The 26,342-nt window shown below is 38.9% G+C and overlaps 1 protein-coding gene across 5 annotated transcripts in view; it reads left to right on the forward strand.

Annotated features, from left to right (window-relative positions):
* The window catches only part of GIMAP8 (GTPase, IMAP family member 8), a 35,615-nt gene extending 28,813 nt beyond the window's left edge, over nucleotides 1-6,802 (forward strand). For all 5 annotated transcript variants that reach the window (XM_045388130.3, XM_005551143.5, XM_005551141.5 and 2 more), the window contains 2 exons: nucleotides 1,833-2,459; nucleotides 4,507-6,802. In XM_045388130.3, the coding sequence (XP_045244065.2) occupies nucleotides 1,833-2,459; nucleotides 4,507-5,195 (1,316 nt within the window). In that variant the 3' untranslated portion in view covers nucleotides 5,196-6,802. The remainder of the gene's footprint in view (nucleotides 1-1,832; nucleotides 2,460-4,506) is intronic.
* Nucleotides 6,803-26,342: the final 19,540 nt, after the last annotated feature.

The raw sequence follows: 26,342 nt of genomic DNA on the forward strand, positions 1-26,342 counted from the left end.
TTTTATAGGATGTGGGCTCCTGTTAGATGATTTTGAGGAAGGTTCCGGGAAGTGGGACTTTGCTCCGGGATGGATGCTCTTAGGAAGTGGGGGGTAGTTCCACAATGAAGTGTTTGAATAATTCTTCTGTCCAAAGTGACAAGGGTGGAGCGAGGCTAAAGCTATCAGGAGGAAGCTGTCATCTATTTAGCCAGGGCAGGGGACGTTTAGGCAATGCTGTTGTTTTTGTGTGCTCAGACATGATTGTAGAGTGGTTGTGGAAGACACGAGTCTTCCACAGACTTGTGTCTGATTTTCTGCAATACTGTGGATGAGAGACAGGAGGGTGCCATGGCCTTGCTGTGGAGGCCAGACCAGCTCCTGGCTCTCAAGGGTTACTTATTATCCCTTCTCACTCCTACTTTTAACCACTGCACTGTATGGTCTCTCCAAATTGAAGAGAGTCCATATTTGAAATAAATATAAAATTATTATTTTGGTGAGAATAGAGGAATTACACATGGCAGCTAATTTGTATGGTTTTGCAGGGAGCAATTTAGGTGAAGGTCTCTTGAAGAAGTTGTATTTGCACAGGAACCCAATTAGCCAGCAGGAGTTAGGACGGGAGGCAAAGAAAGTGCTATCATATGGGCAAAAGTCCTGAAGGCTGTAAAGGAAGGGGGTGGGGAGTGTGAGGGAGGGAGGGGTGCTTCCAGGCCTGACTCAAGTTCCTCCTTACCTGTGAAGCCTTCTATGCACACTTCCGTAACAGTCAGGTCCTAAGGGCTTTACAGGTGCTGTTTCCTTTAGTCTTTTGAACCTCAGTGTGGGCATTAGATTCCCGTTCTACCAACATGGAAACAGATTCGCAAAGCAGTAAGTTTTCCAAGGCAACACAGCAAGGGCCTTTGATGCTGTGTCCATCCCACCTTCCCAACTTGCTGCTCAGACCCTTCCCATGAAGGCTGTTGATGACTCAGCCTCAGAGAAAGCTCCCTGCAGTTGCTGACTCTCCCTTTTGCTCAGTACATGGGTCTGCTGTTGATGCTGCCTCAGCCAGGGGATGTGTGGAGAGATAGTTGTAGGGTGCAGGTTTGTAGGTTTTTACAGCAATTTACTGAGGTACGATTTACACAGAGTAAAATGCACAAATCTTAAGTAAACAGCTTGATACCTTTTTCTATATCTATATGTATGGGGTCCCCATCTAGATAAAGCTATAGAACATTTCCATCTTCTTAGAGATTCTTACTGCCCCTCACCAAAGAGAAACACTGTCCAGACTTCTATCAACATAGATTAATTTGGTCTGTTCTTCAACTTCAGATTGTAGAATCACATAGTATGCAGTTTTTGTGTCTTGCTTCTTTTACTTAGCGTGTTTTTTGAGATCCATCTATATTGCATATCACTAGTTCACCTTTTTTTTTTTTTAAATTGCTGAGTGTATTTGATTTTATAACACCAAGGGGCATTTGAAAATCAGATTCTCCCTGCTCCTGCCTTAGCCCCTGGACTTACCTTTGGTAAGTACTTACCTTTGGTAGGTCCCAGTACTTACCTTTGATAACAAAATGAGGGGAACCCTGAGGACCAAGATCAATGAAGGCCAAAGTTGGCATGCTCGTGTTCCTGGGGAATCTTAAGCTCCATGAATATCTTTTAGTTCACTCCTGCCCCTGTTTGTGGCTTTTACCTCGATGGAGAGCCTCTGGCCAAGAGTAGAGTTCTACTGGTTTACAGTGTTGTTGCCATTCTCTATACAAGTTGGCAGGGATGAGAAATCATAAAACCTGCCCACATCCATATTCAACTGCAGGAAGAGACTCTGAACCTGTCCATTTGTCCCACAGGCCCAAGGGAGAGGCAGCTGCAGTCCACAGGACCCGAGCAGGATCTGGGGACATCAGAACTGACAGTTCTCCTCGTGGGGAAACGCGGTGCTGGAAAAAGTGCAGCAGGAAACAGCATTCTGGGGAGGCGGGCCTTTCAGACCGGATTTAGTGAGCGGTCAGTAACCCAGAGCTTCTCGTCTGAGAGCAGAAGCTGGAGAAAAAAGAAAGTTTTGATCATTGATACTCCGGACATCTCAACTTTAAAGAACATTGGCTCAGAAGTTAGAAAACACATCTGTACAGGCCCCCATGCCTTCCTGCTGGTGACACCACTGGGCTTTTACACTAAGAATGATGAGGCAGTGCTGAACACCATCCAAAGCAGTTTTGGAGAAAAATTCTTTGAGTACATGGTCATACTCTTTACCAGGAAAGAAGATTTAGGGGATCAGGATCTAGATACAGTCTTAAGAAGGAGCAGTGAAACTCCCCATAGTCTCATTCAGAAATGCAAAAACAGATACATTGCCTTCAACTACCGGGCAACAGGAGAAGAAGAGCAAAGGCAGGTGGACAAGCTCCTGGAAAAAATTGAGAGCATGGTACATCAGAATGGGAACAAGCATTGTGTTTTCAGAGAAAAAGGTAAAACTGTGAATAGAATATATATTTTTTATATATAATTTAAAAATAAGTATAAAATATACAATAACTTTTTATTTTCTAAAAGGCATAGAGAAGATAAAAAGGACAGGTCTTCTGTTTCTGTGTTAATTTGCTTAGGATGACAGCCTCCAGCTCTATCTATGTTACTGCAAAGGACAGGATTTCATTCTTTTTTTATGGCTGCCTATTATTCTATGGTGCATATGTACCTATACCTAAACTAAAAGTTGAATTACAAAAGAAAAGAAATTGAAACTGGCAGAAAAATAAAGGAAGGACAGGTCTGTTCTATTCACTAACTCTTTTCTCTCTCTTTGCTTCTCAAATTGTACCGAAGTTAGAGCCTTTCCATGTGCATTCTCTTGAACTGATCTTTAATTTTTTCATGATCCCTACTATCTCTTCAACTGGATGATGTGGGTCTTGAGGAACGGAGCTGATGCTTTCCAACCCTTTGTTTCCCCACAGTGTACTGTTGCCCAGAGCTTGGCACACTGCTCTTTTTACTACTTAAGAAGGACTCCTCACCCACTTAGTGTTACATGTTCAGTTTACCTATGCTGAGGTCCTTCCCATTCTTACTCATCCCGTTTTTTTTCTGCTTCAAACACCCTCATCCAGGAAGAGTATAAAACCCAAAGGAGCATATCTTCTTATTGAACTCTCCTTTAGAAGTACAGATAGGTGGGAAATTCAGGAGAGGCTGTGTGTAGAAAACCCAATTTGAAACAGGTTTTAGAGAATGGGTAGGGATTAAATGGCTGAGCAGAAAGCTGGAAGATATTCCAGAGAGTACACCAGCAATTTGAAGCAAAGATGTCAGGCTAAGCATGTCACTTGTTAGGGGACAAAAAAGAATAATCTTGGTGGAGATGGGGGTTCACATCTCTAAAGGAAATCTTCCAAGAACGTTGAAGATTAAGACATTGAATATTAAGAATATTGAATTAGAGAATATGGGATGGGGAGTGAGGTCGGATTTCAGAGGTATATGAGAATCATACCCTCTGTAGGTACAGAAGTAGGGACTGAAATATATGACAAATATGGGAGTGTTGGAAGATTAAGCTATTGTTTATCTGCTGAGCATAACTATGAAGTTGAAGGTTCAGGATAAACAGGTTAATAATTTCCCCTTGAAGGAAGAGCATGAGATGTGCTTTCTTCCTCCTTTGCATTGAAGTAGATATTAGCTATTTGATATGAAATTCATAATGGAAGAGAACTATGAAGAGACTTGAATGAGCACTGGACTGTCACAGTGCAAGTGCAAAAGCATAAGGACAATCTGCAAAGAACACATATTGTAAGGTCACTATGCATCTGTAAATTCCATTTATAGGGAAATTCATTCTCTTTCTCTGTCATGGACACCACACACCCAATAGTGTTAGTGGATATTCATTATTATAACCATGCAGTTTCTTTGACTCATCAGTGAAAGGCAATTAAGTTCAATGTGGTTTCAATGAGAAATGAATTTTTATATAACTAAGGAAACTGGTAATCTATCAGTGGTATGTAGAGTTCCTTTTTCATGAAAGTCAATTTTACAGAATAATTCTTTAAATACTGTAAGGAGATGTTGCTATAGTTAGCAGTAGTTGGGAGTGAGAAGATGTAGTTGTAACAGGAACAGAAGACAAAGGGATAAGATGTGTAGACGGGACCTGGCTGAGGGAAGTAGAGAGTAAGAAGGCCAGGGGGCACTCACAGGTGCCAGGGAGTCTGGAAGGTGCTGCAAAAAGGGAGCAGAGCCAATTCAGTGATAGGAACAGTGCCACATTGGTGGATGAACCCTGGATGGAGACTGTAGTCCAAGTCCTGCCGTGAGTCCACAGACTAAGCAAACTGGTTCAAGTCATTCCCGTGTTTGGAGATCCCCCTGCTTGGGTGAGAAGGAGGCCTTGATGCTGTTTGAACATCCTGTTTGTTTTAGTGATATAATGTTGCTTCATGGGATAACTTTAAAATCCAATTTCAGATCAGCCCATGGTCACGAATCTTTCCCACTTTCCTTTGACAGAAACCCTGAGCATTGTCCTCGTGGGGAGAAGTGGGACTGGGAAGAGTGCGACCGGGAACTCTATCCTGGGGAGCCTCATCTTCACCTCTCAGCTCCGGGCCCAGCCGGTCACCAAGACCAGCCAGAGTGGCAGGAGGACCTGGGACGGACAGGAGGTGGTGGTTGTGGACACTCCTTCCTTCAACCAGATGCTGAATGTCGAAAAGGACCCATCCCAGTTAGAAGAGGAGGTCAAGCGCTGTTTGTCCTGCTGTGAAAAAGGGGACACATTTTTTGTCCTGGTGTTCCAGCTGGGACGATTCACTGAAGAGGACAAAACAGCGGTGGCACAACTGGAGGCCATCTTTGGAGCAGACTTTATGAAATACACGATTGTGCTGTTCACCCGGAAGGAAGACCTAGGGACAGGGAAGCTGGAAGACTTCATCGGGAACTCAGATAACAAAGCCCTTAAGAACATTATTAAAAAGTGTGAGCGGCGTTATTGTGCTTTTAACAACAAAGAAACTGGCCAGGCCCAGGAAACCCAGGTGAAAGCTCTTTTAACAATGGTCAATAATCTGAGAAAGAAGAATGGGTGGTCCGGGTATCCCCATACACAGGAGAACGTCAGCAAACTAACCAAAAATGTCCAGGAAATGTCCCAAGCCAAAAAACTCCTTAAAAATTTAAAAGATAAGTTACCATAGGTAGCCGAAGTGCCTGGGATCTCTTCAGTTAGAGACACCCTCAGGTTGGGGGGAGGGGCGGGACATGGTATGACTTGTGGGAAGGGAAGAGGGTTCATGGCTTTAAGGGCCTGAGAGGCAAATACATCCCGCCTTGTGATGTATCAGCTATTTATAGATAAATAAATTGCAGGCGGGGGTGAATAATAGGGGATTATAACGGAGAGAGAAGATACAAGTTGGGGAAATCTGGAAAAAGGTTTCAGACATTAGGCTGATAATAAGAGGTAGAATCAAGTCACAAGAATCACCTCACCTGTGTAGGTAGGTTGGAATCAGGATAGCCACTGTGATCAAGGCTGAGGCCACCTGGCATCAGAATATAGATAGTCATGCAACAACTCGGGGGATCCAGATACATGAGACCAGGGCAGCGTTCAGCACACTCCTGGGCATGGCAGAAGTGGGCAGTAGACTCCAGAGGGCCTCTCTGTTGTCCAGGGCTGTTGGCTCCCTGAGCTCTCCCGTCTCCTTTGGGATGTGACTCAGAGCTAGAGTGTTCCTTTTTTCACATGGTAGCTATTCCTTACTGCTCTTTACATTCCACGCCTAAGTGTGAAGTGGGACATAGTCTCCTCTTGCTGGCTGTCCCTGAGGAAACAGACATGAGTCATGGAGGTTCTGAATGATTTTATTGCTAATTATCACAGTGACAGAGACTAGAACAGAAATTTGAAGCACAGTAAGATTGCCAAAATCAGAGAATCTTGCGAAGTTCTATAATTCTAAGTGTTGTTCTAGATTTCCTCTAGAGAAGGTTAATTGGAATCTCCATTGCGTTTCTCTTTTTCCCTCTCTTTCTGCTGAGGTTAGGAAACAGGTTAAAACTCAGAGAACTCCAATAATAATGGTTTAAAAACATCAGGGGCTTCCTGTATCTCATGTCAGGAAGCCGAGGAGTAGGCAGTCTGGGTCTGTGGGTGTCAACATCCCAGTTTTGTTCTATCTTTCTGTCCCGCCTGCACTGGGATATGGCTTCTACACTCGAGTTTGCTTCTTGGTTTCAAGACAGTGGTGTTCTTTCCATGGCTGAGCAGATTATTTTGAGAGATGGGTGATATGTGAAGAGAAATCTGGAAACTTCTTCTGGGTAGATATAGGGTAAAATGTTTTAAATGTTGAGCATTTTGTACATGGTTTGAGGGCATAATCTTTGTCATCCATTTTCTTCCCCTCGACAGTATCAGGTTACTGTCAACATTAATCCATTTAAAAGAGCATGGACTGTTGCCATTAATACTTTTGGATTCCATATAACCCTTAACATGATAACTTCTAGAAAATGTGTGTGCCATGGACACAAAGAAGGGAACAATGACACCAGGGTTTACTTGAGGGTGGAGGGTGAGAGGAGGGTGAAGATTGAAAAACTGCATATTTGGTGTTATGCTGGTTTCCTGGGTGACAAAATTACCTGTACGCCATACCCTTGTGATACACAACTTACCCATGTAACAAACCTGTGCATGTACCCCTTGAACCTGAAATAAAAGTTGGAAAGTAAAAAAAAAGTGTGTAAATATATTTAGTTGAATCAAATAATAAAGACGAATCAGATTATGAATTCATATTCTCTTTCTGATTTCTATTTTTCTGATTTAGGGAAGGAGCATACCTTCATGAAGAAACAATTGAGATGTTTAGATGCCTTGATTCAGGCGAGGTTTTTGTATTTTTGGTGCCTGAGGACATTTATTTAGACTGGGTGACAGCCATTTGGGTGGCAGGTCCCAGACAGCTCAGTTATCTTTCACTCTGGACATCTTACTATAGCAAGGACAAATAAACATAACCAGTATTGGAACCAGAAACATGGGAGGAATAAAGTCTGAAAGGCATTTTGTGCTTCTTCCCTGAGTTTCCCGTCTGCTTGAAGACAGAAACAAATCCCAGTGTGCTACCTATGGCTGAGCAGGTGACACTGGGAGCTGCACAAGGCGGGTGATGTGTGGGCTAAGCAATGTGGCATCCTCTCACAGGTTGGCTCTAACATACCTTGCTGTTTTTCTTTAGGTCTGAGTCTGAGCGGGGCGACAATACTGCTGTGTCAGTTTCTCTGAGAAGTACATGCCGAGAAAGAGTTAGGAACACAAGAGGTTTATTTGTGGGGAATGCCCATGGAAGATAAAAGAGGGAAGAAGCAGAATTGGTCAGGGAAAGCCTTCAGACTGTCATTTAGACTGGACACTTGCAAGAGGAAAGTGGGGAGGAGCTGAGTTGGGCAGGGAGAGCCTGGCAAAGCCCAGGCCGGCTCAGTAGGGAATTCTGGGGCAAAGACAGATCAACAGCCAAGTCCTGCATTGGACAGACACTAGGAGCTCTGCTGTGCTCAGCTTTAGGCTAGGGACTGGCTGGAGAAAGCATGGCTTCAGCTCAGAAGCTGAGGTGGAACCTGACAGCGTTGCAGCTGGAGGCTGCCAGCTAGCTGCATTCCTTGGAGCTGAATGGCAAGTTTCTTTTTGAAGTGAAAGCCTTCAAGAGTGGCATCCCTTCCTCACTGGCGTAATTGGCTGACATCCTCCATGTCTCACTGAAGACCCTCCTTGAGCTGGAAGTCCAGAATTGATATTTTGCTCTCTCAAACATATGTGCCTTACCAAGGCCGCTATCATGCTGGGCACCTATTGCTTGTCCTGCCTCTTAAATGTGACGTTATTGAGGTAATGTGCTAGTTCTCAACTGGGAACAATTTTGCCCTGTAGAAGACATTTGGCAATTCCTGGAGAATTTTTTGTTTTGTTTTGTTTTTGAGACGGAGTCTTGCTCTGTCGCCCAGGCTGGAGTGCAGTGGTGCAATCTCGGCTCACTGCAAGCTCCGCCTCCCGGGTTCAGGCTATTCTCCTGCCTTGGCCTGCCGAGTAGCTGGGACTATAGGCGCCAGCCACCATGCCCGGCTAATTTTTAATTTTTTTAATTTTTAGTAGAGATGGGGTTTCACCGTGTTAGCCAGGATGGTCTTGATCTCCTGACCTCGTGATCTGCCCACCTAGGCCTCCCAAAGTGCTGGGATTACAGGCGTGAGCCGCTGCGCCCAGCCTCCTGGAGAAATTTTTAGTTGCCACAACAGGGAGCGGGTGCTACTGGCATGTGGTAAATAGAGTCGGGAGATGCTACTGAACATCCTAAGATGCACAGGACAGTCTCCCACAACAAAGAGTTATCTGGACCAAAATGTCAATAGTGCCGAGGCTGAGAGACCCTGATACAGTGAACAATGTGATAGATTGCAGGACATACAGATGGTCCAAACCTCTTTTCACTAGACAGTGGGAGAGGTAACTTCTAAGGAAGTGGTTTTTGCCTATTTACAGTGTCTCTGTTTTGCTAATGCACTAAGAACATGCTTATTTTTTCACAAAGTGTCTTCCAGCACCCCTAGCCTCCTCTCCTTCCTCATAGCAATCCTTTTCACTTCATTTCTCTCTTTTCCTGCACTGAGAAAGATGTACTGAAGGACAAGGCTTTTGTGATGAGCTTAGCATAAAGAGCAAAAAAAAAAAAAGTTTCATGATACCATAAAGACAGAAAATCCCATAAAATTTGGCTAAATTTCTGCAAGGGAGTCAGCTGAGTTGCTGACATGATCTGTGAAGCCTGCCAGCAAGCTCACTTCCCTAGAAGAATCCCCAGGCCACTTAGCTATGAGCCTCTTCTCCTCCTACCTCAAATGAAGCATCCACCTTTTCAGTAAAAGCCCTCTCCTTCCTAGCCCATCATTACATTAGTTTGTTCCATGGGCCCATTGGTCCAGCCTCTACCACTAGCGCACTATCTTCCTCCCTAGCAGATGAAGGCATTGGCAGGCCTCACCTCTCATTCTCCCATGAGAGGCAGCTTGATGTTCGTGACAAACCTCCGTGGCTTTCACTCTTGCACCTCTGTATTTCTGTGAATACACACAGGATATGCTCAACAGGCTGGTGTAAAATCTAGTTGTGAACAGCTTGATCAGCATGATGTATTTTCCTCTTCAGCTACAAACAGCTCCTGTTTATTGCTCTTCACTTCACATCGTCCTCATGTATGCTGGTGGGTGGTGGTGTGGCGGGCTTGCATTTCCTGACCCACAGATTACAGGGCAGTGTGTAGGCTAGATTAAAAGGGGTTAAGCCAGGGCCAAGGTGTCATGCCTAAAAGACCCTCTGGGAATATATTTGTAATTTGTCCTTCGAAAATCATCAGTAACCTGAAGTTTAAAATGACATCGTGTCGATAATAATTATGAATGTTTTCCCAGCTTACAACCCACCTGCTCTTGCAGCACTATGGGCTGCCAGCAAGTTCCTGTTTCCCCTCAATTTATTTCTGAGGTTTCCCAATGGATGAGTTACATTAGCTACCGAAAATTTCTGTCACTTGTCACGTGGCATTTATCTTTTACTTTTGTCCTGATCCAAATCCTTCTCCACTGTGTGCTGCTTACTAGGCACTGTTAACTACAAAGCATGCCTTTTAATCCTGCTGGCCACCATAGCTTCAAGTCAACACTGCAAGGTCTACTGGGTGTTGGAGCATGCGCTAAACACCTTTGGTCTTTCCTCTATTTGTGTTTTCACTGGGTAATGAGGTTCTCATGGGCACCACTTTTGGCTCCACTGGCTGTTCATCCCTTCCTTCTTGGGTTTCCTATTTTGCAAATGGTGCCATAGTCTGTCAAGTTGTCCAAGCCAGAAGCCTTGACTGTTTCTTCCAATAAATAACAAAGAGTTGTGTATTATAAAGGCTTCATATCCCATCCAGATTTTTTTTTTCCTTATCTCTACTCGAGTTATGGTCACCATCATTTCTGGATTGGATTGTTGCAACTGTTTCTTTGGATTGGACCTGTTTTGAGGCTTGCTTCTCTCAAATTATCTTTTACACTGCAACCATAATGCTATATATTTATAAGACAAATATAATTGTGAGATGATGTCAGTGGGAATAGCAGAATAATGCCCTCCAAAAATCTCCACAAAAATAGAGAACACTGTCAAAAATAGTCAGAATCAACTTTTTTTTTTTTTTTCCAGAACTCTGGGTATCAATCCAAGGCTTGAAGCAATATTGAGAGGGTTCATTCAAGAAAAATAGTAAGAATAGTGAGTTCTGTCATGTTTCAACTTGCCCCTTTCTCATTACCCCCAACTCCGTGGTAACCTCGAAAACCAAAAAACTAAAATCACTATGAAAACTAGCAGCCTGGAAGCCACTGAAGGGAACTGAATGGAGTTAGACCCCGTTAAAAGTCCCATTTCTAGAAAAACGTCATTATTTGATCTGTCTAGTGGTGCCCTGGGAGATCCCACCTGCAACTCAGGAATGGAAAACCAAATCGTGTATTTTCTCACTTCTTAGTGGGAGCTAAGCTATGAGGACGCAAAGGCATGAGAATGATATAATGGACTGAGGAATTGGGAGCAGGGAAGATTGGGAGGGGGATGAGGAATAAAAGACTACACATTGGGTACAGTGTACTCTGCTTGGGTGACAGGTGCACTAAAATCTCAGAAATCACCACTAGACAACTTATCCATGTAACAAAAAAAAAAAACACCTGTACCCTGAAAACTATTGAAATAAAAATAAAAATTAAAAAAGGAGCAATGTAATGAAAAAGAATAAATATAGAATTAATTTAAAAGAAAGAAAAATCCTGAAATCCTCTCCACTTTCTAAGAGTCCTCTTTTTCCTCAGCCTTTCCTCTACATCCTCAGTCCTATGGAATTCTGCACTGTTTCTTTGTTGGTGCAAGACTCCGAAAGCCTAAAATGTGGTGTTTTTACTGTTACTTAAAAAACAAACAAACAAACAAAAAAACCTGGTATTCACACGCACAATTATTCCTATTCAACTTTTTCTTTTTCCTGTTGTGTTAGTTTCAGGAAATTTTACTGGAGATTCTGCAGAGAACATGCAAAGTCAGCACACAGCCTTCCTTCCTGATTTTGATCACTCTTCCTTTTGCTCCTTTCTCTTTTAAAAAAGTGTAAGATGCTTTTATTTGTGTCTTTGAGAGACTGTTCTTTAGTGGATAATAATATCTCTCTTTTAGTCTGTCAAGCTTTGGTTAAGAAAACTCATTCCTACCCCCTTCCACATTATACTGAAAGGTAGAAAAAGTCAATTTAATAAACATTTAAAAACCCCATGTATTCAGAATATTGGATACATTATAAATGATCATCAAGTATGGGCATAAGAATGTTTAGAGTACCCCATTAGGTTTAACAAGAAGATATATTTATACTGATTTCTGGCATTCCGTTTATGTTCCTGAAATATCTAAAAGACTCGTTTCTAAATCTTCTAGCTCCTGGAGAAGGGCTGTTTCTTTTTGAATTTTCTCCAGCTGCTTTTTTTCCTAGCTGTTTGCGGGTTGCTGCTTATTATTTCAGTTGTTTGATTGTTTTCAGTTTCTTAGGTTCTCATGTTTTCCCTGCTATCTTAAAATCTCTTAATGTTGGCTGACAGAAGATATTTTGGGGTGTGTTTCCTGTTTTGCAGCGATTGGCCTCATACTTCCTTTGTTCTTAGGGGATGTTTTGGGAAATGGCTTATTGTTTGCCCTTCTAGTTTCATATTCTCTGTGGCCCCTCCTCATGCAGCTTAAGATCAATGACTTGTTCATTTCTTCTAACTGGAGTTCTAAAAGTCATTGCAATATTGGCTCCTCACAGGGTACTTAGAACTGCTTGATGAGTTACTGATTTTATGGGAAATACTATGTCCAGAATTTTTCGCTAAGGATTTCTGCACTTGATGGCATGCTATTCTTGTGCAGGATAGAGCTAGTATAATGCAAAATCTCGCACCTATTATTCACACATAACCTGGGGGCACATGTAGTAATCGTTGCAAGACAGGTTCAGTATACAAGTATCAGTCATGTATTACACCATATTAACAGAATGAAGGACAAAAATTGCAGAATCATCTCATTGGATGCAGAATAAACATTGTACTGCCCTTTATCTGGGCACCAAGCAAAGTATGTAAAATTTGAAGCTATAGGTTTGGAAAATAGTCTGTGGTTTTTAACACCCCACAATTTGTCCCCTTGATTTCCAAACCCCTACAGTAGTAATATGTATGAATACAGTGGCAATATGTATGAAGGCTGCAGTAGACTGTATTACAAGAGCCAGTTCCAAAGTCAAGTTTACAATCACACAGCAAGTAGAGAATTGCTGCTTTGACAAGAGTTTGCCTAGAAGGCCCAATTCATTAAAAATGGGATCACTCTTCAGTATTTACATTATAGCATTTTATTTGTTGCAATATAGAAACATGTTTGTTATTGACAGTAGGAAACTATGGTTTTGTCGACATCTGCATACCTATTACCAACTCACCGGTAGCTTTTAGATTGTATTTTAGTTCTCATTACTAATGTTAGTTTGCCTCAAACCAGGAAACAGGTTCCTGGTTTGGAACCTGTTTTGGAAAGTATTGTTTTGTTCCTGGTTTGGAAATTATTTTTTTGTCGGCAGCTGTACTACCTAGTAGCAGCTCACCGTTAACTTTTAGATTGTATTTTAGATCTCACTACTAATGTTACTTTGCCTCAAACCAGGATTCCATGTTCCTTCTCTTGGGTTCCTAGATCTCCCTGCACCCATGTGTAGGTAGCCTGCCTGGGGCTTCCTGTTTCCATGTTATAAGCTGACTGGAGTAGGTCTATTTCGGCAGATTCAGGCTAACCTTTTCTCTTCAGGTTTACTTTTCTCAGTCTAATGTGGTATGGATGTTAGCTGAGTTGTACTGTGGGCTCATGCTACTCCATTTAGAAAGAAGATTTGGGAAGCCTCATTTTGAACTTTGATTCTTGCTGTGTTCTTCACTCCAACATCTTAGGGGGTTCTGTGTTTTGGATGAAAAGGTTATCATTTGCCCAACTGACTTCATTATTTATGCATATATGCTATTATTCAGAGCTATCGAGGAAAGAAGGGGCTCATCGGCACTCTGAATCTAAACAGTAATACCTGGAATGTGAATAGTGGTTCGAAAAGTATTAACATGCTTACTTTTTAGTATTTCTAAGCACATGAACATCCTAAATTCTGTTGGAGGCACCCATCTGTCCTCAGGTGAAATTAAGATATGTTTGGTTACAGAAGAGATGCCAAGAGAAAAATAAAGGTAATATTCAGATTCAAATATTTTAAGAAAATGGCTTTGCATAAATCCAACAACATTGCAAGCCAAGGTTTTGTCTAAGTATATCAACGGTCATGCCTGGTGGGGTATCTGTTTTTCTGTTTCACTCCAAGAGCATACCAAAATATTTCAATCATATTTATCTTCCCCAAAAGTACTCTGATATTAGCTTAGCATTACAAACTATTTCCCCTTTTAATTAATGAACAAATCACCTCTAGCTACTACTAACTCTTAGTACATAATTTTTTAAGACAAACTCTGGGGCTTGTGATATTTGTTTTAAGTTTTATTCATTAATGGACGACTGTTTCTGAAAATCCACTTCTCCCTTTGCATCTGTGAGATAAAATAAAACAGACTGTAAACGTCAGACAAGGTTCAGCTAGAGAATTATATTCTGTACAAATAAGGGTACAACAGCAATCTTTGGTTGTTGGGGCAGCTGCAACACAGCACAGATGTTACATTCAACTTCCTTTGGAAAAAATAAAATAAATTTAAGTGTAAAAAATATATTACGACTTTGTGATAAGGAAGACTGGGGACTCTTTTCACATCTAATTTTTGAATAAATAATATATTTACGTGATTCAAACAACAAAAGAATATGAAAAGGCAAACATTAAGATATATTGATTCCACCTTGTCTGCCTGGTTCTCCCACAGTTTTTAAAAAATAACCATTGTTTCTTGGGTATACTTACATTGCTTCTTTCTAAAAATATAAACAAATCACAGCACACGTTCTTAATTTATTTCTTTCTTTTTTCAGATACAGAGACCCCTCTGTCACCCAGGCTAGAGTGCTGTGGCATGATCATAGCTCACTGCAGCCTTGAACTCCTGAGCTCATGGTCCTCCTGCCTCAGCCTCCACGTAGCTAAGACTACCAGCAAGTGTCATCATGCCCAGCTAGTTAAAAAAAATTTTTTTTGCAGAGACTGGGGCAGGGAGGGTCTCACTGTACTACCCAAGCTGGTCTTGAGCTCCTGGCTTCAAGCAATCCTCCCACCTCGACCTCCCAAAGTGTCGGGATTATAGGTGAGCCTATGTGCCTGGCCATAGATTCTTAATTTCTTCTCTCTCCTTTTTTTTTTTTTTTTTGTTAAACATAAAAGGTAGTATACTGTTTATATGGCTCTATGTCTTGTTCTTTTCACTTAACAACATATCATGGGGATTGCTCCATCTCAGTATCTATAGTTTCATACAACTGCATAGTAGTCCTTTGTCTATCAATACCTGCATTTGTGTTAAACTGTTTCATCTGGGATATTTCTAAAACTTTGCAGTTTCAAACAGTACTGCATTGTTCGCTACATTTCCCTCCACATAGGTTGTGCCACCCTGTATTTTCACTAATGAAGTGTGAAGGTGCGTGTTTGTTCTCCTATTATGGGTTTTGAAAATCTGATGAATTTGCATTTCTCTTCATGTGAGTGAGATTAAGCATCTTTTCTATATGTTTAATATCAGTTTGTTTTTCTGTTAAAATTTTTTCACATATTTTATCCATTTTTACAATGAATTGTTGGACTTTTGTATCTTTACAATCAGCAAACTTTATTTTTTAGAGCAGTTTTAGATTCACAGCAAAATTGAGTGGAAAGCACAGAGTTCTCATACACTCCCTATCCTCACACATGCCCAGCATCCCCAGCTGTTGACATCCAGCACCACAGTGATACATTTGTAATAAGCAGTAAACACAGCCTGACACTCTACACAAGAAGAGCTTAGTCACTTGTCTATTCTGTGAGTTACAAATATTATTTTTCAGGTTGTCATATTTTACTTTGTTTTTGTTATGTAGAAGTGTATCACTATTATGCAGGCAAATTAATCAAATTATATGTATTGCTGGTTTTTGAGTCATACCTTCCACATGTATAGATTTTAATGGAATTGTTTTGTTTCTTTCTAGGACTTAAGACATTTTTTTCTAGCATTTAAATGTTTTATTCATTTGTAATTCATCCTGATGTTTATCAAGCAATTCTTCTCCCTTGCCTGCATAAACTGTTCTTCTAGCTACTAAACAATTGAAGAGGAAGAGAATATCTTAATAAAAAATATTCTAGCTACTTAACAGAAAGGACATGTTAGAATATGATATCACCAGTTCACAATATCCAATAAGGTAATGCATCTACACAACGCTCATGAATAACTGCTAACATAAAAAGAGAAAAAGCAAAGCATCAAGTGCCCCCTGATGGAAACATACAACACCATCTACAAGTAATATTGTCGAAAAATTGAACTTGATTGTGACCTCTTTGATCAAATCAACCACAACTAAATTCCAGTTTATAAAAATGTATGAGACTGAGGAACATGGCAAGTGATATTAAACAGAAAAATTCAGAATGGAGAAAAATCAGTAGTACAAATTATATGGTATTTTTAAATGAATACGTTGCAAGAAAAGAAATGGGGGAAGAATCTTTTGTTTTGGGCCATGATAGAGTAATGGGAATTGTTACTTACCCTCCTTCCATAAACAACCAGAAAAATGGTAAAATATATAAAGGAATTGTTTCCAGACCTTGGACAATAGGCTGCTCAGGACTGATTCATGAGATAGGTCAAGTGGGTGGAAAATGAAAATAGATGTCAACTGAGATTTCCACAAAAGAATAAGAGATCAAAAATAGTAAATACTTGGATAAATATAAAATATTATTTTTATCATTTAACATTTCTTTGGAAGATAGCTGATAGATTCTTAAAAGCATTTTCATAGTATTTACCTTTTATGTAAATGTAAAATGTTTGATAACAATAATGCAGAAGATGGAAGGAAGGGAGTGAAAGTATAATATTATAAAGGTCTTACAGATGAAGTGACATAATATTTACTGATGGTAGAATGTGATGTTACAGAGAATAAAATAAGGTGCAGCTAATAAAGTAATAGTGGGAATAAAAAGAAATTTTAAAAAGTTGCCATAAAAGGCTGGGTGCAGTGGCTCACACCTGTAATCCCAGCACTTTGGGAGGCTAAGGCAGGCGGATCACCTGTGGTTAGGAGTTTGAGACCAATTTGGTCAACAAGGTGAAACCCTATCTCTACTATAGAAAACAAAAACAAAAACAAACAAACAAACAAGAAAACAAAAATTAACCCGGTGTGGTGACATACTCCTGTAGTCTTAGCTACTTGGGAGGCTGAGGCAGGAGAATCGCTTGAACCCAGGAGGCGAAGGTTGCAGTCAGCCGAGATCGCGCCACTGCACTCCAGCATGGGTGACAGAGCAAGACTCCATTTTAAAATAAACAAAAAAGTTGGCATCAAAAAGAATAGTTGGAACAAATAAAAACAAATAGCAAAATGATGGATTTAAACACAACCATATTGATAATCATATTAGATGTAAATTTCTAAATGCTCCAATTAGAGACACATTGTCAGACTGGATAAAAAAGCAAGACTTCACTGTATGCTATCTAAAGGAAAGTCACTTTAAATATAAAAGCACAAATGGGTTAAATGTAGACGAACTGAAAAAGATATATATGATGCATACATTAGACATACAAAAACGGCAATGGCTATATTAGTTATCAGACAAAGTGGGCTTTAGAACAGTGCTATCTCTTCACCAGGGATAAAGAAGAATACTTCATAATAATAAATAGTATAATAATAATAAATTAATTCATCAACAAGACAATAATACTGGCTGTGCATCCACCTAACTAATAACTAACAGCTTCAAAAAATAACAGAACTTCAAAATTCAAGAAGTGAAAATTGACAGAAATGGAGAAACAGACAAATTCACAATTATAGTTGGAGATTTCACCATAACTTTCTTAATCATGTATACTATTTCCAAACATCTGTAAGGACTTTTTTTCCCTAAGATTGAGCACAGATGACCAAAGAGAAACTGTTTCATAATTCAGATTCCTGCACACCAATCTTTGACTTGAGGTATCATTTCCCGATTTCCCATAATCTTATTACTAAGTAGGTGGGTTGAGATCTGAAGAGATGCATGAAGGGACAGAAGGAGAATGAACCATTTTAGATTAGGGTTCCAGATCTCGCACAGTGGGTGGCTTTGTTTATGCATCTAAGCTTTCTGGACCTCAGTTTCCGCCTCTGTTAGAAAATAATAGTAGTCTCTCTGCCATCTCTGAAAAGAAAGCTGGAGTCCCTCCAGTTATTATGAGTGGATAAAGAACATTGCTGTTCTTTTTAAAACTTAAAAAAAATTTTAATGTTAGGTGTATATATTTATGAAGTACGTGAGATATTTTGATACAGGCATGCAAAGTGTAAAAATCACATCATGGAGAAGGGGGTTTTCATCTTCTGAAACATTTATCCTTTGTGTTATAAACAATCCAATTAGCCTCTTTGGGTTGTTTTTTAAATGTACAATTAAGTTGTTATCAATTGTAGTCACTCTGTTGTGTTTTCAAATACTAGGTCTTATTTATTCTAACTATATTTTTGTTACCCATTAACTATCCTCACCTCCTCCTCACACCTCTGGTAACTGTCCTACTTTCTGTGTCCATGAGTTCAATTGTCTTGATTTTTAGATCCCACAAATAAGTGAGAGCATGCGATGTTTGTCTTTCTGTTCCTGGCTTATTTCACTTAACGTAGTAATCTCCAGCTCCATCCATGTTGTTGCGAATGACAGGATCTCATACTTTTTGATAGCTGAACAGTACTTCATTGTGTATATGTGCCACATTTTATTTGTGTATTCATCTGTTATGGACACTTAGGTTGCTTCCAAATCTTGGCCCTTGTGAACAGTGCTACAACAATGATGGAAGTGCAGATATTTCTTCAGTACATTGATTTCCTTTCTTTTGGGTATATACTCAGCAGTGGGATTGCTAGAACATATGATAGCTCTATTTTTAGTTTTTTGAGGAACCTCCAAACTGTTCTCCCTAGTGGTTTTACTACTTTACATTTCTACCAACAGCATACTAGAATTCCCTTTTTTCCACATCCTCACCAGTATTTGTTATTGCCTGTCTTTTGGTTATAAGCCATTTTAATTGGAGTGAGATGATATCTCATTGTAGTTTTGATTTGCATTTCTCTGATGATCAGTGGTGTCGAGGACCTTTTCATATGCCTGTTTGTCATTTGTATGTTTTCTTTTGAGAAATGTAAATTCAGATCTTTTGCCTGTTTTAAAATTGTATTATTAGAGTTTTTTCTATTGAGTTGTTTTTGCTCCTTTATATTCTGGTTATTAATCCCTTTTCAGATGGTTGGTTTGCAAATATTTACTCCCATTCTGTGGGTTGTCTTTTCAGTTTGTTGATTATTTCCTTTGCTGTGCAGAAGCTTTTCTACTTGATGTGATCCCATTCTTCCATTTTTGCTTTGGTTGCCTATATTTGTGGTGTATTGCCCAGACCAACGCCCTGGAGATTTTCCCCAATGTTTTCTTGTAGTAGTTTTATAGTTTGAGGTCTTATATTTAAGTCTTTAATCTATTTTGATTGATTTTTGTTTATTGCAAGTGATAGGGGTCTAGTTTCATTCTTCTGCATATGGATATCCAGTTTTCCCAGCACCATTCATCGAAGAAACTGTGTTTTTCCCAGTGTGTGTTTTTGGCACCTTTGTTGAAAATTAGTTCACTGTAGGTGTGTGGATTTGTTTCTGGGATCTCTATTCAATTGGATTGGTCCATGTGTCTGTTTTTATGCCAGTACCATGCTGTTTTGGTTATTATAGCTCTAGCTGTGTAGTATAATTTGAAGTCAGGTAATGTGATTTCTCCAGTTTTGTGTGTGTGTGTGTGGTTTTGTTGTTGCTGTTGTTGTTGTTTTGCTTAGAATAGCTTTGGCTATATTGGGTCTTTTGTTGGTCCATATAAATGTTAGGATTTTTTTTCCTATCTCTGTGAAGAACGTCATTGGTATTTTGATGAAGATTGCATTGAATCTGTAGATTGCTTTGTTAGTATGAACATTTTAACAATATTGATTCTTTCAATCTATGAACATGGAATATCTTTCCAATTTTTGGTGTCTCCTTCAATTTCTTTCATTAGTGTTTTATAGTTTTCATTATAGAGGACTTTCACTTCTTCAGTTAAATTAATTCTTAGGTATTGCATTTTATTTGTGGAAATTATAAATTTTCATTTTTCAGAATGTTCACTCTTGGCATATAGAAATGCTACTGATTTTTGTATGTTGATTTTGTATCCTGCAACTTTACTGAATTTGTTTATTGGTTCTAACAATTTTTTTTTTGTGGGGGGAGTCTTTAAGTTTTCCCAAATATAAGATCTTATTATCTGCAAACAAGGAGAATTTGACTTCCTCCATTCCAATTTGGATGCTTTTTATTTTGTTCTCTTGTCTGATTGCTCTAGGTAGGACTTCGTACTCTGTTGAAGAACAGGGATGAAAGCGGGCATTCTTGTTGTGTTCTAGATCTTAGAGGAAAGGCTTTCAGTTTTTTTCTATTCTATATGGTACTAGCTGTGGGTCTGTCATATATGGCTTTTAGTACGTTGAGATATGTTCTTTCTATAGCTAGTTTTTTGAGGGTATTTTTTAATCATGAAGGGATGTTTAATTTTATCAAATAATTTTTAAGCATAAATTCAAGTTATCATATGGTTTTTGTCTTTCATTCTATTGATACAATGTATTCCATTGATTGATTTGCATATGTTAAACCATTCTTGCATTTCAGGGATAAATCTCACTTGATCATGATAAATGATCTTTCTATGTATTGTTGAATTTGATTTGCTAGTATTTTGTTTAGGACTTTTGCATCAATGTTCATCAGGGATATTGATTTGTAATTTTCTTTTTTTGATGTGTCTGTGTCTGGTTTTGGTATCAAGGTAATACTGGCTTTGAAGAAGGAGTGTGGAAGTTTTCCCTCCTCTTCTATTTTTTGGAGTATTTTGAGCAGGATTGATATTAGTTATTCTTTAAATATTTGATAGAATTCAACAGTGAAGCCATCAGGTCCCAGGCATTTCTTTATTATGGGTTTGATCTCATTTGCTGTTACTGATCTGTTCAGGTTTTGGACTTCTTCCTGGTTCAGTCTTGGTAGGTTGTGTCCAGGAATTTGTCCATTTCTTCTAGATTTTCCAATTTATTGGCTTATAGCTGCTCAGAGTAGACACTAATGATCCTTTGAATTTCTGCAGTATCAATTGTAATATCTTCTTTTCCATTCTGATTTTATTTTTTTTGGATCTTTTATCTTTTTTCTTAGTCTGGCTGAAGGTTTGTCAATTTCGTTTAACTTTTCAAAGAAATCTCCTTTTGGTTTCATAGATCTTTTGTATTGTTTTCTTCATTTCATTTTCATTTATTTCTGCTCTGATGTTTATTATTTCTTTTTTACTAATTTTGGGTTTGCTCTTGCTTTTCTAGTTCTTTAAGATGCATTACTAGATTGTTTATTTAAATTTTTTTCTTTTCTTTTATGATATAGGCAGTTATAGCTACAAACCTCCTTCTTAGTACTGCTTTTGCTGTATCCCATAGGTATTAGTATGTTGTATTACCACTATTATTTGTTTCAGAAAACTTCTCAATTTCTATCTTAATTTCTTCCTTGACCCACTGGTCATTCAGGAGCATATTATTTAATTTCCATGTATTTATATAGTTTTCAAAATTCCTCTTGTTATTAATTTCTAGTTTTCATTGGGTCTTGTTTCCTAATCCAACTTACTACTTTGCACCTTTTAAGTAGGGCATTTAACCCATTTACATTCAAGTTAATATTCATATGTGCAGATTTGATGCTGATATTGTGATGTTAGCTGGTTATTATGCAGACTTGATTGTTTAGTTGCTTTACAGTGTCAGTGATCTATGTACTTAAGTGTTTTTCTATGGAGGACAGTTATATTTTCTTTCTTTCTTTAATATTTTATTTATTAATATTAAAATACTAATATTAAAATATTATTTAATATTTTATTTATTTATTATTTATTTATTTTATTATACTTTAAGTTTTAGGGTACATGTGCACAATGTTCAGGTTTGTTACATATGCATGCATGTGCCATGTTGGTGTACTGCACCCGTTAATTCATCATTTACATTAGGTGTATCTCCTAATACTATCCCTCCTCCCTCCCTCCACCCCACGACAGGCCCTGGTGTGTGATGTTCCCCACCCTGTGTCCAAGTGTTCTCATTGTTCAATTCCCACCTATGAGTGAGAACATGTGGTGTTTGATTTTCTGTCCTTGTGATAGTTTGCTCAGAACGATGGTTTCCAGTTTCATCTGTGTCACTACAAAGGACATGAACTCATCCTTTTTTATGGCTGGATAGTATGCCATGGTGTGTATGTGCCACATTTTCTTTTTTTCTTTTTTTTGTTTGCTTGATTTTATTCATTCATTAATCAGATTTTCCCAAAACACAAACTACATTCTGAGAATACATTAAAAGTGATAGTATCTTGTTTGGGCTTACTTTAATTTAGTAACAAGAAATTATATGTTGTGGATCTTCTTATCTGAGCTCATCTCAATGATACCATGTGAGTACTTTTAATTTTTTTTTATAGTTTAAGTTCTAGGGTACATGTGCACAACGTGGAGGTTTGTTACATATGTATACATGTGCCATGTTGGTGTATTGCACCTATTAACTCGTCATTTACATTAGGTATTTCTCCTAATGCTCTCCCCACCGCCAACCCCATGACAGGCCCCAGTGTGTGATGTTCCCCACCCTGTGTCCAAGTGTTCTCATTACTTAATTCCCACCTATGAGTGAAAACATGTGGTGTTTGGTTTTCTGTCCTTGTGATAGTTTGCTCAGAATGATGGTTTCTAGCTTCATCCATGTCCCTACAAACGACATGAACTCATCCCTTTTTATGGCTGCATAGTATTCCATGGTGTGTATGTACCACATTTTCTTAATCCAGTCTATCATTGTTAGACATTTGGGTTGGTTCCAAGTCTTTGCTATTGCGAATAGTGCTGCCATAAATATACATGTACATATCTCTTTATAGCAGCATGATTTATAATCCTTTGGGTATATGCCCAGTAATGGGATGGCTGGGTCAAATGGTATTTCTAGTTCTAGATCCTTGAGAAAGCGCCACACTGTCTTCCACAATGGTTGAACTAGTTTACAGTCCCACCAACAGTGTAAAAGTGTCCCTATTTCTCCACATCTTCTCCAGCACCTGCTGTTTCCTGACTTTTTGATGATCCCCATTCTAACTAGTGTGAGATGGTATCTCATTGTGGTTTTGATTTGCATTTCTCTGATGGCCAGTGATGATGAGCATTTTTTCATGTGTCTGTTGGCTGCATAAATGTCTTCTTTTGAGGACTGTCTGTTCATATCCTTTGCCCACTTTTTGATGGGATTGCTTGATGTTTTTCTTGTCAATTTTTTTAAGTTCTTTGTAGGTTCTGGATATTAGCCCTTCATCAGATGGGTAGATTGTAAAAATTTTCTCCCACTCTGTAGGTTGCCTGTTCACTCTGATGGTAGTTTCTTTTGCTGTGCAGAAGCTCTTTAGTTTAATTAGATCCCATTTGTCAATTTTGGCTTTTGTTACCATTACTTTTGGTGTTTTAGACATGAAGTACCTGCCCATGCCTATGTCCTGAATGGTATTGCCTAGGTTTTCTTCTAGAGTTTTTATGGTTTTAGGTCTTACATTTAAGTCTTTAATCCATCTTGAATTAGTTTTAGTATAAGGTGTAAGGAAGGGATCCAGCTTCAGCTTTCTACTTATGGCTAGCCAGTTTCCCCAGAACCGTTTATTAAATAGGGAATCCTTTCCCCATTTCTTCTTTTTGTCAGGTTTGTCAAAGATCAGATGGTTGTAGATGTGTGGTCTTATTTCCAAGGGCTGTATTCTGCTCCATAGGTCTACCTCTGTTTTGGTACCAGTACCATGCTGTTTTGGTTACTGAAGGCTTGTAGTATAGTTTGAAGTCAGGTAGCGTGATACCTCCAGCTTTGTTCTTTCGGCTTAGTATTGTCTTGGCAATGCGGGCTCTTTTTTAGTTCCATATGAACTTTAAAGCAGTTTTTTCCAATTCTATGAAGAAAGTCATTGTTAGCTTAATGGGGATGGCATTGAATCTATAAATTACCTTGGGCAGTATGGCCATTTTCACAATATTGATTCTTCCTATCCATGAGCATGGAATGTTCTTCCATTTGTTTGTGTCCTCTTTTATTTCATTGAGCAGTGTTTTGTAGTTCTCCTTGAAGAGGTCCATCACATCCCTTGTAAGTTGGATTGCTAGGTATTTTATTCACTTTGAAGCCATTGTGAATGGGAGTTCACTCATGATTTGACTCTCTGTTTGTCTGTTATTGGTGTATAAGAATGCTTGTGATTTTTGCACATTGATTTTGTGTCCTGAGACTTTGCTGAAGTTGCTTATCAGTTTAAGGAGATTTTGGGCTGAGACGTTGCGGTTTTCTAAATATACAATCATGTCATCTGCAAACAGGGACAATTTGACTTCCTCTTTTCCTAATTGAATATCCTTTATTTCTTTCTCTTGCCTGATTGCCCTGGCCAGAACTGCTAACACTATGTTGAATAGAAGTGGTGAGAGGGGGCATCTCTGTCTTGTACCAGTTTTCAAAGGGAATGCTCCCAGTTTTTGCCCATTCAGTATGTTATTGGCTGTGGGTTTGTCATAAATAGCTCTTATTGATTTGAGATACATCTCATCAATACCTAGTTTATTGAGAAGTTTTAGCATGAAGGGCTGTTGAATTTTGTTGAAGGCCTTTTCTGCATGTATTGAGATAATTATGTAGGTTTTGTCTTTGTTTCTGTTTATATGATGGATTACATTTATTGATTTCCATATGTTGAACCAGCCTTGCACCCCAGGGATGAAACCCACTTGATCATGGTGGATAAGCTTTTGCTGTGCTGCTGGATTTGGTTTGCAAGTATTTTATTGAAGATTTTTGCATAGATGTTCATCAGGTATATTGGTCTAAAATTCTCTTTTTTTGTTGTGTTTCTGCCAGGCTTTGGTATCAGGATGATGCTGGCCTCATAAAATGAGTTAGGGAGGATTCCCTCTTTTTCTATTGATTGGAATAGTTTCAGAAGGAATGGTGCCAGCTCCTCCTTGTACCTCTGATAGAATTCGGCTGTGAATCCGTCTGGTCCTGGACTTTTTTTGGTTGGTAGGCTATTAATTATTGCCTCAATTTCAGAACCTGTTATTGGTCTATTCAGGGATTCAACTTCTTCCTGGTTTAGTCTTGGAGAGTGTATGTTTCCAGGAATGTATCCATTTCTTCTAGATTTTCTAGTTTATTTGCATAGAGGTGTTTATAGTATTCTCTGATTGTAGTTTGTATTTCTGTGGGATTGGTGGTGATATCCCCTTTATCAATTTTTATTGCATCTATTTGATTCTTCTCTCTTTTCTTCTTTATCAGTCTTGCTAGTGGTCAATCAATTTTGTTGATCTTTTAACAAAACAAGCTCTTGGATTCATTGATTTTTTGGAGGGTTTTTTGTGTCTCTATCTCCTTCAGATCTGCTCTGATCTTAGTTATTTCTTGCCTTCTGCTGGCTTTTGAATGTGTTTGCTGTTGCTTCTCTAGTTCTTTTAATTTTGATGTTAGGGTGTCAATTTTAGATCTTTCCTGCTTTCTCTTATGGGCATTTAGTGCTATAAATTTCCCTCTACACACTGCTTTAAATGTGTCCCAGAGGTTCTGGTATGTTGTGTCATTGTTCTCATTGGTTTCAAAGAACATCTTTATTTCTGCCTTCATTTCGTTATTTACCTAGTAGTCATTCAGGAACAGGTTGTTCAGTTTCCATGTAGTTGAGCGGTTTTGAGTGAGTTTCTTAATCCTGAGTTCTAGTTTGATTGCACTGCCATCTGAGAGACAGTTTGTTATAATTTCTGTTCTTGTACATTTGCTGAGGAGTGCTTTACTTTCAACTATGTGGTCGATTTTGGAATAAGTGCGATGTGGTGCTGAGAAGAATGTATATTCTGTTGATTTGAGGTGGAGAGTTCTGTAGATGTCTATTAGGTCTACTTGGTGCAGAGCTGAGTTCAATTCCGCGATATCTTTGTTAACTTTCTGTCTCGTTGATCTGTCTGATATTGACAGTGGGGTGTTAAAGTCTCCCATTATTATTGTGTGGGCGTCTAAATCTCTTTGTGGGTCTCTACAGACTTGCTTTATGAATCTGGGTGCTCCTGTATTGGTTGCATATATATTTAGGATATTTAAATCTTCTTGTTGAATTGATTTCTTTACCATTAAGTGATGGCCTTTTTTGTCTCTTTTGATCTTTGTTGGTTTAAAGTCTGTTTTATCAGAGACTAGCATTGCAACCCCTGCTTTTTTCTGTTTTCCATTTGCTTGGTAGATCTTCCTCCATCCCTTTATTTTGAGCCTATGTGTGTCTCTGCACGTGAGATGGATCTCCTGAATACAGCAAACTGATGGGTCTTGACTATCCAATTTGCCAGTCTGTGTCTTTTAATTGGGGCATTTAGTCCATTTAAATTTTAGGTTAGTATTTTTATGTGTGAATTTGATCCTTTCATTATGATGTTAACTGGTTATTTTGCTCATTAGTTGATTCAGTTTCTTCCTAGCATTGATGGTCTTTACAATTTAGCATGTTTTTGCAGCAGCTGGTACTGGTTGTTCCTTTCCATATTCAGTGCTTCCTTTAGGAGCTCTTGTAAGGCAGGCCTGGTGGTGACAAAATCTCTCAGCATTTGCTTGTCTGCAAAGGATTTTATTTCTCCTTCACCTATGAATCATAGTTTGGCTCCATATGAAATTCTGGGTTGAAAATTCTTTTGTTTAAGAATGTTGAATATTGACCCCTACTCTCTTCTGGCTTGTAGGGTTTCTGCTGGGAAGTCTGCTGTTAGTCTGATGGGTTTCCCTTTGTGGGTAACCCGACCTTTCTCTCTGGCTGCCCTTAACATTTTTTC

Source organism: Macaca fascicularis, chromosome 3 (assembly GCF_037993035.2).
Source record: "Macaca fascicularis isolate 582-1 chromosome 3, T2T-MFA8v1.1".
NCBI classification, from domain to species: domain Eukaryota; kingdom Metazoa; phylum Chordata; class Mammalia; order Primates; family Cercopithecidae; genus Macaca; species Macaca fascicularis.